Below are 17,118 nucleotides of genomic sequence, written 5' to 3'. Positions count from 1 at the left end.
TTACTTCGTGGACTTCATGCTCTTTCCCGCGATGTACATACTAATTATCGACAACGCTAAACTTGAATTTGGCGTAGTTGACGATCGGAGGGGTAGTCGAAGAGCCGATCTGATAGTCTTGGCGGGCCCATGCTGGGTTGTTGACGCCGTCGATCCACTGAGATGCGGTTAGTAATGTGCCAAACCGGATGAACGCAGTGCACTTACATCTTGTGTCTCGATCACAATGCAGCCGTACTTCTCGACATAGGTCGTGCTGCCTTCGATATGCTGTTGGCTCTGCTTGACTGGAATGGTTCCATTCTGTCCGTTGCAGGTGTAAATCTGGACACCGTTTTGGTCTGTCTCGACGGCCAATTGGATTCCCGTTGCTCTGTTACACAAGTCAGTTGCTATTGAAATCGCCTTTAGCAGACTGGTAAATGACTTACGGAGACCAGAGCTTGAGCACTTCGAGGCTCGGATCTTTCTGTGCAGCGTATGGTGAGCGATCAGTGATGAACGCATTGTCGACTCCCGTGCAGCCAGTTCCGCATGCGCCCTCCGTGTTTGGAATGTTGTCGCCAATGACAGTTCCCGGCTTTGTGAAGTCGAGACCTGTGCCTTCTGTAAGACCAATGCTGCCATTTGGAATCAGAATGCCATCTGTTTGGATGTAGCGCTTGGCGTATGGCAGCTCAAGCGTGTCATTCAAAATTGTCTTTGCGTCCTCATTGACGTAGGCGCCCAGGTTCCAATAGACATGATTGGAAAGCATGATGGGTGTGGCATCGTTGATCGGGATCGAGACGAGGCGCGAGGTCCAAGACCGATCGTCCTCGAGCGTATATGTAGCAACGTTGAGCACATCGCCTGGGAAGCCTTCCAGACCAGCATCGTAGAAGCTGAAAGTAATGCTGTTGTTTGTATGGCTGACGACTGTCCAGTTGCGCTGGTCATATCCAACATCGCCACCGTGCAATGTGTTGATCCCGTCGTGCTCGTTCTTGGGGATATCGGAAGTCTCGCCGTCGAGCGTGAAGGTGCCGTTCTTGATGCGGTTGGCATAACGTCCTACGATGCATCCAAAGAAAGTGTGGTTGGTCTCGGAGTCTTCCAGGTAGCGGGCACCTTCATCGTAGCCGACAGCAACGTCTTGGGGGTTTCCGTTCTTGTCGGGAACGTACAGATGTGTCAAGCGCGCTCCATAGGGAATGAAGGTAGCATTGATGCCCTCTGCGCTGATGGTGTATGCCTTGAACGCATCGCCTGAGAATTCCGGATACGGCGCACTTGTCGCACCGCCATAGCCACTTTGCGCGGACACGACGGTCGCTGCGAGGAGCAAGCAGCTCACAGAGGACAGCATGTTGAGTATCGATCAATGCAGTTGCCAGTAGCGACGAACACGGCAAGAAAGTCAACACAAGAGAGGGAAGCTTCGGACAACGCTGACCTCACCGCGCCCACGGCCGAGCTCTTATAAGCTCTCTAGGTTCATGCTTCTGCAGGAACCAAAGATGAGCTTGAGCTTGTGCATGCATGGTTTTTCCAGCGGTGCAACGTGGAGCAGGGCGCATGAACATCCCTGGCGCGCCCGTGGTTGGTGCATCGCCTGATTCGATGCTCACTGCTCGCCGCGTGGTGCGCGTGCGGAGAAATGCAGATTGCTGCTCACGCCGCAGGATGACATGAAGCGTCTTTTGGGTAAAGATCAGAGTGCAGCGGACGGAGGAATTGAAACGCTCCAATCTCGTCATGTGCTGGTGGAGCCGGCTAAGATCGTCTGCCGCTCGTACCGGAAATGAACCGGGGACGTGGAGTGGAGTGTGGAGAGGCAAGGAGCGCATCTCACACACAGCTCTCATTGTCTTGCACACCGCATTGTTCTTATGCTGCTGTCTCCCATTCGGACGATATGTAACGCTACAGTATACACACTCATACATGCCCGACCTAGAGAGCCAATGCAACATAGGAAAACGCTCATTACACGCCTCTACCAACACCACCACCAGCTTGCACATCAGTCGTAAGGTCCACCACACTACACTCCATCATCAGTCATGTGAACGACATTCTTGTTCGTCCACGCTTGCCAAGTATCGCACTGCTCAGTCATCTGTCGAGGGATCTGCATCTGCTTGATATCTTCTGGCCTTTCGATCACGGTCCAGACGAATCCGGCTGCCGAATGCCACGTCAAGTGACAGTGCCTAGAAAGAACAAATCGTTAGAGTCATGTCACCGATGTAAAGAGAACTCAGCCAGATACTCACAAAGTCCAAACACCAGGGTTGTCCTGCAGCCATTGAATGACAATATACTCGCCCGGCAAGAGCATAAACACATCTCTCCTTAACGGATTCTCCGGATTCACAATGTTTCCGTCCCAGCAATTACCATAGTCTCGATCTGGAGCCTCGATATCAGCCGCAGCGACACCATCAGTGCGACCAAAGACGAAGTTATTGTCAGTGCAAGGTCCTTCCGCCAAAATAAACATATTGTGGCCGTGAAGATGCATGGGATGAGGCATTTTGCCCGTATTCTCAATCACCATCAAGATGGAATTGTTCGTGCCGTAATTGTGAGCGTTGAGGATTGATGGAAAATCAAGGTTTCCTTTTTGAGCTTCCATGAGCATGGGTTTGTTGTAATCGGTGCGGAAGGTACGGCCTGCCATGTACCATAGCAGATGCGTGCCGTTGACTTGGGCAGAGATGGGGATTACGCTCTTCGATTCTGGCATTGGAGGCGTGATCTTGTAGAATGGCACACTTTGTGCGAGATCGTCGTTTCCACAGTAGGTGTTGTAGGCGTTGGGGCCAGGCATCGAGATTGGCAGAGCTTCCGTGTCTGCATTCTCGTAGTAGATCGCTGCTCTGGCCTCCGTCTGACCCTGTGCCTCACTGCAAGGCGCGATGAATGAGCGCATCCAAACAGCGCTGGATGGGTCTCTGTTGAATGTGACGAGGACGTCCGTTCGTTGACCCACGCTGAGTGTGACGTGATCGGTCTTGTATGGCACGACTGGTACAAAGTCGTTCGCAATGACTGTCATCTCGTGATCATCGATAGTCAACTTCATTGTCGCAGAACATGCTGCCGAGATCAGTCGGATACGATAGGTCTTGCCCGACTGGATACTGAAGCCTGCAACTGACGCGTTCATCGCGCCATAGTACGGGTTCAGTCCGTTGATGAGGACATTGTCTGAAGGCGGAATCTTCGCGTTCGGGAAAGGTGCCATGAGGTCGTCTACCAGATCTTGGTAGTATGCGTGTACCCAATCGCCGAGCATGACTGGTCCGAGATCCTCATCGTACTCCGCGTTCGTCGGTCCATAGATGACGATGGGCCCGTAAAAGCCATTGGCCGACTGTCCGTCAAAGTGTGAGTGGTACCATGCACTTCCATACAATTCTGCTCGTGTTCGGTATACAAATGTCTCGCCTGGAGCGATGGGGCATTGGTGTACTCCAGGAACTCCATCCATGTACGGCGTGCCTTTCTGCAGGAAGCCGTGCAAGTGAATCGCTGTGCCTTCATCTAGTCTGTTCGTAACCGTGATCTCAATGTGGTCTCCCCAGTTGGCTTCAATCAGAGGGCCGGGGAATTGATTGTTGACAAGGATACATTCCATGTCTACTCCGTCAGGAGCACATTGCCCTCGTGCAATCTCGAACACGTAGTATCGTGTGACGCCGGTCTCCGGCCATGTTTCGTAGTAATTCGTGTTGTTGGCTGTCATGTCGCCCCATGGTATTGCATCGGGTGCAGCTCCTTCGTTGTTCAGCCATGGCGGCAGGTGTGTTCCGTTCAAGTGTTGAAGTGCTTGCGGTCGTCAGTCCTGCTCACAAGGATCGCAATATCTGACAACTTACTGCTAGGCCACAGAGCAGCCGCCTGCCTGATTCCCAGTGCTAACACTACAGCTCTTGCCAAAGACATGCTGAAAGATCGTTTTATGCCTCAGCGACGGACGATACCATCGACAGTGTTTGCGATCAACACAAACACTCTGTTGCTGATGGTCTTCTCAGGAAGTGATGTTGCTTGAGCGAGTTTGAGCACCCGTCAATTGCAAGTACTCTTTTGTATAGTGCAGAATGGCGTCCACAGCACTAAATACACTGAAATTGCCATGGTTGCGAAGCGGCAACCTGGGCAACGCACCGCACAAACGATTGCCAGCCTTCTGCAACGAGGCAGGTGATCGAATCGACAATGCCTGGACTTGCGGTGCGCCGTCCGTTGGTAAAACGATCATGTTGCCACACGATTAAATGGGCCAGTAGTGGGACTGCGTCAGCTGTCAGATCCACCGGAGAGGTTGCAGTCACCATGGCAAGACGAGAGTGGCCAGCTTGGTTCGCGGAGTCGTTACGTCTCTCGAGCGACGCGCCGTGACCGATACCTCGAGCGTTGAAGGAATGTCAATTCCAACTATATGCTTCGGGTACAGACAAAACGGAATGCATTGCCAATGAGCCTCTGCGAGATATCAGCATGCACACTGTCATGATGCAGTGACTTGTTCACCAATCGCACGAGTGGTATCTGCTTCTGCGCTACCAGTGCAATGCGTCTCGATGGCAGTCAAGACCGTTGTTAAATCCGCATTGCGGGTGGCTGAACGTTGCAAACGTCGGCAGCGGCACCATACGACGCCGGGTGCAAGAAACAGATGATGACATTATTAGATGCCTCTACTGATCGTAACCATATAGCAGCTCATACTTCTGCCCCTGTGCTTCGAGCGCATCTTCGAGCACTTGCATGCCAGCGATCACCTTCTCCTCTTCAAGTCTCCTGCCAACGAGCTGAACGGCCACTGGAAGTCCCGCCATTTTCACGGGATCGTAATGCTTGTACGCACCTCTGGCAACGCCGTTCATTTTGCTGACATTGACGCTCGGTGGCAAGATGTCTTTGCTTGGATCTACGTGTGTCACGGGCACGATACCGCAGGTGTAGTCCAGCAGGTTGAATAGGAACGTATAGCCACAAGAGGCACTAGCCTCTTTCATGCCATTGTGCGGGACTGCCGGTGTAGCATTTGGAGGCGTGAGGATAAAATCCATGCCGTCGCCGAACTCGCCGAAGGTATTCCACCACGCATGGAATCTCGCCTTATAGACTTCGCGCTTAGCGACCCACTGCCAGTTCTCGTGAGCGCTCTTCGCGTGCCAGTGCTCCAGAAGGCCAGCCCAGATCTCATCACGCTTGATATATTTGACATAGGCATACCAAAACCATTTGAGGAATCGAGGAAGACGCATGTACCGGCCGAACTCTCGAGCACCCGGATCGTCTGATTCACCAGTGCGGAAGAATGATCGGAAAGTCTTGGTTCCATCTGCGTTGAGGAGGTTGCTGGCAATGACCATCGCTTCATATGGGCTTGGCGGCGATACGTTGAAGACTTCATGGCCTTGAGCCTTGAGGGCCGCAACGGTAATATCCACTGCGCGAGCACAAGCTGGAGCGGGGTCGACTACCTGGTCGGATCTCATGACGCCAATCTTCAGTTTCCTGTTGGAGATGTCCTCTCCCACGTCGGATCTCCAAGCAATCGGGTGCACCGACTGATCGTAGTTCCACGGCTTCATCTGTATCATGGCGCGAGTGAAATAGGCGAGATCTGGAAGTGTACGTGACATGGGCGAGAAGACAGAAGGGATGCCCTCCTGGCCAGGCATGCTGGTATCGATGCCGTACTTGGGCCACCGGCCAGTACTGCATCGCAGGGAGTAGCAGCCAGAGAAGTGCGCAGGAGCACGAACTGAGCCGGCGACATCTGATCCAATACCTATTCTACTCCCACCGAAGGCGAGGATGGCGCCTTCTCCGCCTGTACTGCCACCCGGACTGTACTGCGGGTTGTGTGGGTTCAGGCAGCGTCCCCAGACGTCGTTGAAGCTCTCGAAGCTCAGCAGCGTGATGGGCAAGGCAGTCTTGACGAATGGCACAGCACCTGCATCTTTGAGCAGACGAACAATGGCGCCGTCGGCCGCGTATGGTTTGCCGGTCTTGCACGAGTAGCCCACACTTGTGTCGAAACCACCGACGACAATGCTGTCTTTGAGACTGACGGGTATGCCAGCCAGTGGACCTTCCAGATTGATGTCGCCTTTCTCGATCCAGCCTTCCGCTTCTTTTATCATGACCTCGGTCACGGCATTGGTCTTTGCGTGGGCCTTCACGGCAGCCTTGCCATATGCTCGCAGCACGTCCACGGCGGACGTGGACTTGGTCTGGACATCTTTGACCAATTGATCAATGGGTGCATCGAGGATGTCGGATTCGTCGGCGGTGATGGGTTGCTGATATGGCTTGGGGAGGTTGGCAATGCGAGCAGCTCGCTCGTCCTGTTTCCGCTTGCTATGCAGCAGAAGACGGTTGTGTTAGCATCATGTCGAGCTCATGGCAGGATGCGGTAACATAGCGTGGGAGGAGTGGGGTCTGGGATATGGAATGCTCGAGGGTTAACGCGTACCACGCGGCTCGGTGCTCGAAGTAGTCGAACGGGGGAAGCATTGTGCCGACGACTGGCCGTGTCGGAGCTCACGCTGGACTACGACTCGGTTCTCTGCTGGTTGTCCTTCAATATGATTGCTGTCATCCCACGGGAAAGCGTCAGATCAAGACGTGAGAGCGATTACGGCAAGGTATAGGACGTGCGTGCCCCGCGTCGTGCTGATGAGTCGCGCGTGTCGTGCACCTCAGGCCCGGTGTCCAGCTTCCAAGGGCGCGTGGCCTATCCATACCGAGATAGGCGCTGTCGTCGGCTGCAACTGCCGCATCAGGAAGGCGACGCTCACTCGAAGATGCTTGTGGGCATTGGCGGTGATGGGAAGTAGCATCGGTGCAAATCAACAGTCCGAGGGAGCAACGCAAGGACGTGAACGGGCGTGTCGATGACTTCGGCGTAGACGGTCAATGGCATCTCTGTGAGCCAGCGCGCCGATTCTCCGACGCTCCGAGTGCCGTTCCTGCAACCTCGATAACGACCAGACATCTTCTTTCCTCAGACTACTACGCGACTGCCTATCGCCCCGTCAGCCATCAAGGGCTCCTGCCCTCGAGCAAGACGTGCAACTTCTCAAATGGCAACGGCAACAAAAGTCAAGATGCACAGACCTATTCGGCGCCCGGGTCTTCCCTCGCGACCATTGCGCCATACATAATCCCACCCCTACATATACCTTATACCTTGCACTTCACCTCCTGCCCTTCTTCATCTTCATCTCCTCCGATGCATCGGCTCTGTGCAGCACGTTCAAGACCATATATCGTCCAAGAATGAAGTCGGCACTGCCCTACTTGTGGCAAAGCCGCCATCATAATGTACACCACGGCAACACGCCGCGCCCTGCCGGCTAATGTGTGCCGGAAAAGCAGCAGCTGTCGTCCAATGCCCAGCGCTTGATAGGATGGCCAAGCGGAGAATGCACGCCCTTCTACCATTTGCTCTCCGATCACGGACCCGCAATAGCGGAATGACTCTATTCGGATCTAGCTGGTAGACATCTCTAAGCTCGGCAGGCACGCGCTTGCACTTTTTGTGTATCAGTAATTGCTGCTCCATTGAATGATTAGTCGACGTCATGTCAAAGCCACACGAGCCTTACGATCAAGCCGAAAAGGGCGAGCGGGACCTGACATCCACTGCCGGCAGTGGCGAATCCTTCTCCTCGCACGACGATTTCGACCGCATCGAACAACATGAGGAACCCTCGCTCCAAGATCCAGATGAAATACGATCCACCAAGCTATCGACGACGAGGGCATCCCATGACCTGAGGAGAACTGCAAGCAATGTTCTCGCCAAGGTTGCCTCACGCTTGACCACGCATTCCATCGTAGATCCTCCTCCGCCGCCAGATGGAGGTCTTCACGCATGGACGCAGGTTGCTATGGGTGCGATCTGTGCCATGACTACTTGGGGTTTGGTCAATTCGTATGGCGCTTTCCAATCGTATTACACTTTGAACCTGGGCCTCCCAGCCTCGACTGTGTCCTGGATCGGCTCCGTACAGAATTTCCTGACATTCTTCATTGGCGTATTCTCTGGTCGCGCACTCGATGCAGGATTTTTCATGCCAGCGCTCATTATCGGCGCGGTAGTCCAAGTGCTGGGGATTTTCCTCACAAGGTAGCCAGGCCATCAACCCAGACAATTCACTAAAACGCTAGCTAATCGGCTTTCAGCCTATCGACGCAGTACTGGCAGCTTATGCTCACACAGGGTATCATGACCGGCTTAGGCGGCGGGATATTCTTCACGCCTGCCATGGGCCTCATTGGCACTTATTTCAGCGGCAAGCGAGCCTTAGCCATGGGAATGGCTAGTGCCGGCAACAGCGTAGGCGGAATAATGTAAGAAGAAGAAGTCTCTCCAGGCATTCATGTCTCTTGTCGTCCGTCTGTTGATGGATGAGTTGTCCTGGTCCCCAGCTTGATCACAGCCCTTCCATACACCCCTGCTCAGACAACCAATATTCTAACGATGAATTTCAGATATCCAGTCCTCGTTCAACAACTCTTGCCCAAACTAGGCTTTGCTTGGACTGCTCGCGTTCTTGGGTTTCTGAACCTTGGCTTATTGATCATTGTCATGGTCTTCATGCGACCAAGATTGCCACCTCGAAGATCAGGACCTATCGTTGATCTTTCTGCTTTCAAGGAGCCGACATATGTGTTCCTGACTGCGTGCTGTTTCTTCATCATTTGGGCAATTTATTTCACCTTATACTACGTGAGTTCTACTGCCAAGCTGAAAGCATTCGCGCCTGCTCACTATCAGCAGATCTCTTCATATGCCATCGAGGTGGCGGGAGTCTCCTTCACCTCTGCTCTCAACCTCACAATTATCATCAATGGTGTGGGCCTGCCCGCAAGAATCATACCATCATTCTTCGCCGACCGTTTTGGACAGCTGAATACCCAGGTGCCCATTCTCCTCGTTCTTACGGTTGTCGCCTTCAGCTGGATAGCAGTGCGGGACAACACTGGTCTTTACATTTTTACCGTAATCTATGGCATTGTCTGTGCAGCATTCCAAGGCCTGGTGCCATCTACGGTAGCGAGCATCACTCTGGAAATGAATAAATTCGGCACGAGGTTGGGCATGGCATTTGGGATTTTATCGTTTGCCGCGCTCACTGGGCCATCGATCGGCGGCGCATTGCAGGGCGCGATGGATGGCAGTTATCTCGGGGCACAACTTTGGTCTGCCATAGCTACTGGAGCGGCATTCGGGCTTTTGACAACGGCGCGCATGCTCCAGGCAAAGGGAAAACTGCATGCTAGGTGCTAGTGCTCACTATCTCGCTCCGCAGACGTTGTACTCGTCTCATCAAAGCGTATTGCAGTAGTGACACACCAGTTCTCACTTTCCATATCAAGTGAGCGAAGGTGCTCGCTGCGCGACTGCCAAATTGCTACAGCACAGGGCGTGCCGACTAAGCCGCTCCACAGCCATGACAAATGGTACGTCGCTCGCGGTACATCACTTCAAGCTCATAAATATCGATGCTGCAAACAGCATCTGATTGATCAACTAGTCTCGAAAGACGAATCAGCAACAACATGTCAAAGCAATATATCTCCGAATTCGGCTGGAACGCAGTCCCACGAAATCGTTCCAATGTGCCCTCCGAAGCCGAGTCAAAGACAGCACCAATCGACATCAACTTCGAAACAATCTGGCCCAAGACATCTGTGGTTGAAAAAGCAGACGAATATGTTAAAGCTCGCCTCACCAAGGAGACATATAACCACAGCCTTCGCGTCTACTGCTATGGTACGTCGCAACTTTCAAGCAATGTCAAATAACTCATCCTCATCACCTCTCAGGCAATGCCATCATAACCCAACACTTCCCGACCTGGTCCTCCTCCTCCTTCTTCGAAACCTGGGCCCTGACCTGCCTCTTCCACGACATCTCCGCCACTCCAGAAAACACCAACTCCACCCACCTCTCCTTCGAATTCCACGGCGGCTTCCTCGCCCTCCAAAAACTCCAATCCTTCGGCGCCCCACAAACCCAAGCCGAAAGTGTCTGTGAAGCCATCATCCGCCACCAAGATCCTGGCGAAATAGGCACCATCTCTCGCATGGGTCAATTAGTCCAACTCGCTACGGAATTTGACAATATGGGTTGGCAGCCGTATTTGATTCATCGAGATGTGATTGAGCAGGTTGTGGAGAAGTTTCCGAGGATGAAGTGGTCGGGGTGTTTTGCTGGGGTGATTGAGAAGGAGATTGAGATGAAACCTTGGTGTCATACGACTGCGATTCCGGGATTTAAGGAGGCTGTTGAGGGGAATGAGGTTATGAGGCCCTATGACTGAAGGTGTTAGTGCGGATGTCGAGGGTCGGAGAGAAGGAGGTCTGATGAAAGCTCATGAAAGAATCCGTGAGCATTTACATTGCTGTAGAAGTCGAATTCTGCATGAGGAGTGCCACAAAATGTGCTGTACATAAACGATCTCCCCTACACCTCACCCTCGCTACGCAATGTTTCCCAATACTGCGTCCCTACTCAGGCTGTACAGAGGCATGATATCAGTCCAGAGCTTGAACTGATGCACGCCTTGCGCGACGAGAGCCTCAAGACCTGGCACGGTCTTCCATCCACTCTGCTGGGCCATTTCCATGAGCTGCGTGACAGCAGGCTTGTAGGCCATTTCCAGCAAGATCTTGTCGCCTGTAGACGCTGTACCGGCCTTGAGATCCTGCTCGAAGATCACCTTGAGGATGCTTTCCAACGTGGCGTCAATTGGCAAATCACCAGGAATGGTACCAACAGCAACCACAGGCGCTTGGTCTGCTGGTACAGCCTTCGCTTCCGCTGCGCTCGAGAGGAGCACGACATTGTAGTCATTAGGGAAAGAAGCAGTGAGCTGAGACAGCTTCTCCTTGTTCCTCCCAAGCAAATAGATTGGGCTGTAGCCCATGTTCTTCAAGGCATAGATCGCAGCGCGGGCTGTGCCGCCACCACCAACGACCATGCCGGCTTCGCGCAGCACTCCTGCTGTGCCTCGGGCACCAGCATTGCGGAGGGCTAGAACCATGCCTTGCCAATCTGTGTTGTGGCCGACGAGGATCTTCTGGTTGTCGGGCGTCGTTGTCGGCACGATCGTGTTCACGGCTCCAATTGTCTCCGCTGCTGGGTCAATAGCATCAAGGAGAGGCATGACATCCAATTTGAGAGGGATAGTGACGCTGGCTCCGCCAAACTGTGGCGATCGAATGATATCCTCGGCCTCAACGATACGATCAGTCTCGTGCAGACCGTAGGTATGCGGCAGACCAGTCACTGCGAAGAGTGTGTTGTGAAGTGCCGGCGAGCGCGACTGCTGAATTGGCTTCCCGAACAAGTAGAATTTCTTGGCCGAGATCTCTCCGACGATGCCCAATACCTTCCTGATGTCAGCTGCAGACAATTGTCCTGGAGCAGCCTTCACTGGCAGAGCTGAATGGCTGACAGGCGTCATGAACCCATTGGTGACCCGGCTCATCTTGCCTAGCTCTCCCATGTTCATGGCGATGACAGGTAGATCTGGGAACTCCTTCGCCATAGCTTTCTTGAACGTCCTCAAGTCGTCGTTGTCATCAAAGTCTTTGGCCACACCGACGAGCTTGACAATATCGCCATATTCTCGAGCAGCGTCAAAGTGCGCCCTCCACTCTGGAGCGCCATCGGCCCATGAGAGTTGTCCCTTTGGATCATGATGGGAAGCGATAATAGTGCACATCTTCCTGTGGTTGAGCACATAATCCTTGACTTCAGGTGCTGCCGTCAACTCCAAGTCCACAAAGTCGAAGCCCATGCGCAGTCCCTCAGCATACAGCGCAATGGCCTGCTCGGTCGCATCATCCGGAAATTGGCCACCTTGACTGACACTTCTCAGCGTAAAGATCAGTGGCAGCGTTGTGGAAGCCCGCAATAAGGCCACCTGCTCACTCAAGAAACCAGGCCTCCAGTGCGTCTCGCCAGATTCCTTGTCCGGATCTACGAGCAGATCCACTCTGAGCTCGATTGCGTCGCTGCCCATCGTTATTTCAGGCAGGACAGTCACAATATCTTGAATTGTCGGGCTCGTGAGGGATAGGAAGAAGGAGTGCTGTTTAGCCAGGATCTTTTGCAGCGCGCCGCTTCTTCCCGTCATTGTGTTGAGGAATCTGGTGAAGTCATCCAAAGGACTGGTCCAACCCACGATGGCAGTGGTTTCATCCACTGTCTGGCTGTGGTAGTGAAGGTTGCTGCACTCCTCGAACCACGGCTTGCGTCGCAGATAGACTCCCATCATGTCCTCGACGTAAGCAGGACGAGTCTTGTCGATGTTGAGGTAGTCCATGATCGCTCTCACGTCTCGTGTGATGTAAAGCACCATTCCATCCTTCTGCCAGGCTTTCAGTAGTTCACGCGCTTCTGGTGTCTCCACCAGTCCACCACCGGTGGCGAAAACGTAGCCTTCAGGCTTTTCCTTCATGAGACGCTTGAGCAGTTTGAGTTCTTTTTGGCGAAACCCATCCCAGTCGTTATCTTTTAGCATCTCTGGGATCGACATGCCCTCTTGCTCCTCCAGCGCTGTGTCCATGTCGACGAACGGCCAGCCAAGAATTCGTGAAGCCCAACCTCCGGTAGTAGTCTTCCCAGCGCCTCGCATGCCGATGATGAACACAGACTTCTTGACCTCTCCATTCACGTACCCATGTCTCTCATCGACGCCATTTGCGTGACCATTTGATACCGCATTATATTCGGGTTCCACTCCTTCGAGCTCGACGCCGAAAGTCTGGTGCAATACATCCCACCAACCAGGCCAGGTCTTGCCTGTACACTCCCTTTCGAGTATGAGACTGCCTTGAGGAGCGACAGTAGCAAGAACACTGAAGCTCATGGCCACACGATGATCGTCGTAGCAGTGAATTGAATCGCGCGGCGCCTGAATCGCGGTTCCAACACCATCGATCTCAATGCCATCGTCGAGCTCTCTGCAAACCACGCCGTACTTCGCAAGCTCGTCAATCATGGCCACGATACGATTGCACTCCTTGACCTTTTGGTTGGCAATGCCGATAATTTTCGTTGTTGCACCGTGCTTTCCTGGCTGAGCAACAGCAGCCAGAACGGAGGCGGTCAAGAAGGCATCCGTCATCGGCTCCATATCAATCTCTGGTAGAGGCTGTAGCTTGCCAAACGCAGGACCAGTGACCGTTGTGCTAGTTTCTGTCTGCCCTACGGTGCATCCCATGGGCCGCAGAACATCCACAGCGAAACGTGCATCTCCCTGCAGAGAAGCGGAGCCAATGTTCGGCACTGTGCACTTGGTGCCTGTGATAGCAGCAATAGCGAGAGGATAAGTAGCACTGCTGGCATCGCTCTCGACCTCGTACTCAGGTGGGTTGACGTAGCTTTGCTTGGGAATGTGGTACACATTCTCCTCCGTTTTGCTTCGCGTCACATGAACGCCGAAGCTGGCCATCATAGCTATTGTCATGTCGATGTACAGCTGGCTGATGACCTTACCACCCACAAGACGCAGCGTCACCGGCTTCTTGGCATATGGTGCGGAAATGAGGATAGACGAGACGTACTGCGAGGAGACCTTCGCCGTCAGTTCGATGTCGCCGCCTTCGAAACCGCCAGCCGCACCAATGCGAAGCGGGAGACTTTGGCTACCTGGTTTGCCCAAGTACTCCATGTCCACTCCATTGGCCTTCAGGGCGTCGACAAGAGGACCTTGAGGACGCTCCTGCATGCGAGCGTTGCCAGTGAGGACTGTGTGTGAAGCATCCTTGGTGGGCTCCGCCAAAGACAATGCTGTGGTCAAGAAGCGGGAAGCAGTCCCAGCATTGCCGATGTAGATCTCGTCTGAAGACGCCTTCAGCTTGCCACCATTTCCATTAACCACAAGCACACGTCCCTCGTCTTCCCAGCCATATGTGGCGCCCTGAAGGCTTGCAATCGCTGATAACATATACTGCGTGTCGTCGGAGGCCAGTAGGTTCGTAATCCTACAGCTGCCTTTACCCAATGCCGCCATTAGCAGGATTCGGTTTGATATGCTTTTGCTCCCAGGCGGCTTGCAAACCACGTTCAAATCTTTCGAAACACCAGGTCTGACCAGAACAGAAGGACAAAGCACGATCCTGATGTCTTTATCGTCGCACTTCGTCGCACCTGGGCCGGTTTCGGGCTCGTAGCATTTCCCTATTGATGCTAGAAGCGCGATCTTCTTCTTAGAGCCTGCATTCTTCTTGTCGACAGCCATTCTTCTCAGCAGCTCATCAGCTTCGCATACTTTCCGCGTCTTGGTAGTTATCAGCTTGTCGTCCAGACTTGTCGGCAGCCCATAGCTCTTGATGGCCTTCGTGAGCCTAGCGACAGCAGCCGGCTCGAGAATACCCAGATACCTCGCCAATTCTGCTTCCTTCACCATCCCCACAGCGACACACTCGCCGTGCAGGATCTCAGGGGTCAGAATTGCCTCGTACGCATGTCCGATGGAATGGCCAAAGTTCAGCAAGTTCCTCAACCCTCCTTCTCTTTCGTCCGCAGTGACCACTTCGGCTTTGACTCTTGCGCTTCCAAGCACAATCCTCTTGAAGACGTCCTCGATTCCCTCGAATCTGCCTTTGCCTAGCGGCCTCTCTAGTGCCGCCATGATCGCATCAGCTCCCTCTTCTAGCCTCTCGAACTCCTTCTCATCCCAGATGGCAGCAGTCTTGACAACTTCAGCCATTCCATTGCACACCTGTCTCTTGTCTAATGTCTCCAAGAACGCAAGGTCGATGTATATCCTCTCTGGCTGCCAAAAAGCTCCAATGAGATTCTTTCCCAGCGGAGTGTCGATTGCGGTCTTGCCTCCAATCGAGCTATCGACCATGGATAGCAGCGATGTGGGAATTTGGCAAAACTTGATTCCTCGCATGTATGTCGCTGCCACGTAGCCGAGCAAGTCACCCATGACACCACCGCCCAGTGCAAGTAGGATTGTATCGCGTGTACATCCTTGACTGAGCAGCCAGTCTTCGATCTGAGCTTTCACCTTCCGACTCTTGCTGGTCTCACCGGGAGGAATGCTGTCAAGGACGAGAAGCCGCGCATCTTCTGCCTTTTTGCCCAGTCTCGCTCGCTCGGCATTGAAAGAATCGACAAAGGCTGGCACGTATGGGAGCTTGGCGAGGTTGGAGTCGCAGATGAGGACGTAGGTCGACGAAGGGATGTTGGTGAGCAGGTCGTGGGTGGCATAGTTTGGCCACAAGCCGTAGTCGACAATAATGGTGTCTTTGCCTAAGATTGACACTTTCGTGGCAGTGGACGTGCCATTGGAGTTCGCCATATTTGGCAGTGTATGGATCGGGTTGTGGGAAATGTAGCTGGTCTGCTGCTTTAGCTCACCAGTTGCTCCGACACGAACAGCACCGCGGCTTCAGCGAGGATGAGTTGGAAAGATCCGAGATTGGTCAAGTCCCAGATGCGCAGTTTCTGCATACGAGGTTCACTTGCAAGCAGCAAAGATGAGAAGAGGCATTGAGCGTGTTGCGGGCGCGTGGGTGCGGTGAAGAGTCATCAATGGTGGGCACAAAGAGTCAGAGATTCACAGCGCGGCCGGGAAATTTCCCAAGTTCCGCAAGCTGTTCGCAGCCATGTGGAGATGCTTGCTGCAGATCCTCGAAAGGGTTCAAAACTGTCACAACATGTAGCACCGAGCACCGACATAAACACGAAAGAAGTTCAGAAGACTGGTGATAGCAACGGGAGCGACACACGGAGAGAGAACGCGCCTGAAGATATCTTGTAATGACTCTACAGACCCGGCAACTTTCGTTGAACCGATCGGGCTTCCTAGCACAGGGCATTCTCCTTTCACCACTTCACATGATGACAGGCTTCTTTCCCTCATGAGCGCCAGTACTTTCTCCTAGCCTGTGAGGGCGAATCGCTTTTTTTCAACGTACCAAAGATCTAACACATCTACCACTGGTTGTCTGGAGCAGTTGCAGCGCCGGTGTTGCCGTCAGCAGCCCAGCCCTGGTTGCCGGTCTCGACTGGAGCGCTGGCAGCAGCCCAGTCAGCACCCTCAGCATCCCAAGTGGATGCGGCCTGAGCACCAGCAGTACCCGAAGCAGCAGCGAATGCGGAGCTGCCAGCATTGCCAACCTCCCACTCGTTGTTGAATCCGCTCTCGACGGCGCCTGGGCCGACCTCGTCGGCACCTGGCACCTTGGCCTCGTCCTGACCAGCAGAGTCCTTGTTCTCCTCCGCCTCTGGGTCACGGTAGAAGTACAGATCGGTCATGACGTCCCACTCGGTCTCACGGCTGGCAAGAGTACCACGGAGACGGAGGACCTCACGGGCGAGCATCCACCAGATCAGACCAATGGCGTGACGACCCTTGTTGTTTGTTGGGATGGCAACATCGACGTACTCGGTTGGGGAGTCGGTGTCGCAAAGGGCGATGACTGGGATGTTGACGTACGAGGCCTCCTTGATGGCCTGGGCATCGGTGCGTGGGTCGGTGACGATGATGAGGCGTGGCTCCTTGAACGAGCGAGTGATGTAGTTGGTGAAGTTACCGGGGGTGAAGCGACCGGCAATGGCGGAGGCACCGGTGTGGGCGGCGAACTTCAGGACAGCACGCTGACCGTATGGACGAGCAGAGATGACAGCAATGTCGGCTGGGTTGTCGATAGCGGCGATGATGCGGGCAGCGAGGACAATCTTCTCCCTGTGCGCGCATTAGTACTCTGCTGGCTCAATATTTGCCAGGTCACATCAGGCGGAGCAAATGCAACAAGAGTCGCAAATTCGCTCGCAATGCGCGTATGCGCCGCCTCAGCCGGACTGGCTGCAGGAGTATTCACGTACCAGGTCTTGCCAATGTTGATGACATTCACACCGTCTGGGCGAGTCTTCCAGAGGTATGGCTCCATGTGCACCTGCAAGTTCTTGCTGCCAATGTGAGCCTGAGCCGACAGGAGCATCTCGATGTCCTGGGCAGTGGCGTTGAACACCGACGGGAGGTTCTTTGGGGTGGCCATCTTCGCGGTTGAGGGCGAGGTGTTGGGCGGTCGAAGACGGGTGTTGTGGTGTTGTCGCGAAGTCCTCGATGCTGG

The 17,118-nt window shown here is 53.8% G+C and overlaps 7 protein-coding genes across 7 annotated transcripts; 2 read left to right on the top strand and 5 right to left on the bottom strand.

The window, feature by feature from the left end:
- Positions 1-40: 40 nt before the first annotated feature.
- Positions 41-1,348, bottom strand: CKM354_000552300 (uncharacterized protein; the record flags this gene model as incomplete). Its single annotated transcript, XM_044800800.1, has 3 exons — positions 41-157; positions 208-373; positions 432-1,348. 3 exons carry the CDS (start codon positions 1,346-1,348, stop codon positions 41-43), a joined length of 1,200 nt encoding a protein of 399 aa, XP_044656735.1.
- A 678-nt stretch (positions 1,349-2,026) lies between these two features.
- Positions 2,027-3,933, bottom strand: CKM354_000552200 (uncharacterized protein; the record flags this gene model as incomplete). Its single annotated transcript, XM_044800799.1, has 3 exons — positions 2,027-2,195; positions 2,259-3,816; positions 3,867-3,933. The coding sequence occupies 3 exons, from the start codon at positions 3,931-3,933 to the stop codon at positions 2,027-2,029; spliced, it is 1,794 nt and encodes a 597-aa protein (XP_044656734.1).
- A 758-nt stretch (positions 3,934-4,691) lies between these two features.
- Positions 4,692-6,522, bottom strand: CKM354_000552100 (uncharacterized protein; the record flags this gene model as incomplete). Its single annotated transcript, XM_044800798.1, has 2 exons — positions 4,692-6,366; positions 6,482-6,522. 2 exons carry the CDS (start codon positions 6,520-6,522, stop codon positions 4,692-4,694), a joined length of 1,716 nt encoding a protein of 571 aa, XP_044656733.1.
- Positions 6,523-7,592: 1,070 nt separating this feature from the next.
- On the top strand, positions 7,593-9,304 carry CKM354_000552000 (uncharacterized protein; the record flags this gene model as incomplete). The annotated part of the gene is made up of 4 exons (XM_044800797.1): positions 7,593-8,140; positions 8,197-8,364; positions 8,506-8,743; positions 8,795-9,304. The coding sequence occupies 4 exons, from the start codon at positions 7,593-7,595 to the stop codon at positions 9,302-9,304; spliced, it is 1,464 nt and encodes a 487-aa protein (XP_044656732.1).
- Positions 9,305-9,576: 272 nt separating this feature from the next.
- Positions 9,577-10,340, top strand: CKM354_000551900 (uncharacterized protein; the record flags this gene model as incomplete). The annotated part of the gene is made up of 2 exons (XM_044800796.1): positions 9,577-9,790; positions 9,844-10,340. The coding sequence occupies 2 exons, from the start codon at positions 9,577-9,579 to the stop codon at positions 10,338-10,340; spliced, it is 711 nt and encodes a 236-aa protein (XP_044656731.1).
- A 159-nt stretch (positions 10,341-10,499) lies between these two features.
- On the bottom strand, positions 10,500-15,341 carry CKM354_000551800 (uncharacterized protein; the record flags this gene model as incomplete). The annotated part of the gene is made up of 1 exon (XM_044800795.1): positions 10,500-15,341. One exon carries the CDS (start codon positions 15,339-15,341, stop codon positions 10,500-10,502), a length of 4,842 nt encoding a protein of 1,613 aa, XP_044656730.1.
- Positions 15,342-15,976: 635 nt separating this feature from the next.
- Positions 15,977-17,043, bottom strand: CKM354_000551700 (uncharacterized protein; the record flags this gene model as incomplete). The annotated part of the gene is made up of 2 exons (XM_044800794.1): positions 15,977-16,730; positions 16,871-17,043. 2 exons carry the CDS (start codon positions 17,041-17,043, stop codon positions 15,977-15,979), a joined length of 927 nt encoding a protein of 308 aa, XP_044656729.1.
- Between the last annotated feature and the right edge of the window lie 75 nt (positions 17,044-17,118).

This window comes from Cercospora kikuchii (assembly GCF_019650295.1).
Source record: "Cercospora kikuchii DNA, contig_00003, whole genome shotgun sequence".
NCBI classification, from domain to species: Eukaryota; Fungi; Ascomycota; class Dothideomycetes; order Mycosphaerellales; family Mycosphaerellaceae; genus Cercospora; species Cercospora kikuchii.
The sequence above is the reverse complement of the archived record's forward strand: the minus strand, read 5'-3'. Positions and strand labels throughout refer to the sequence as shown.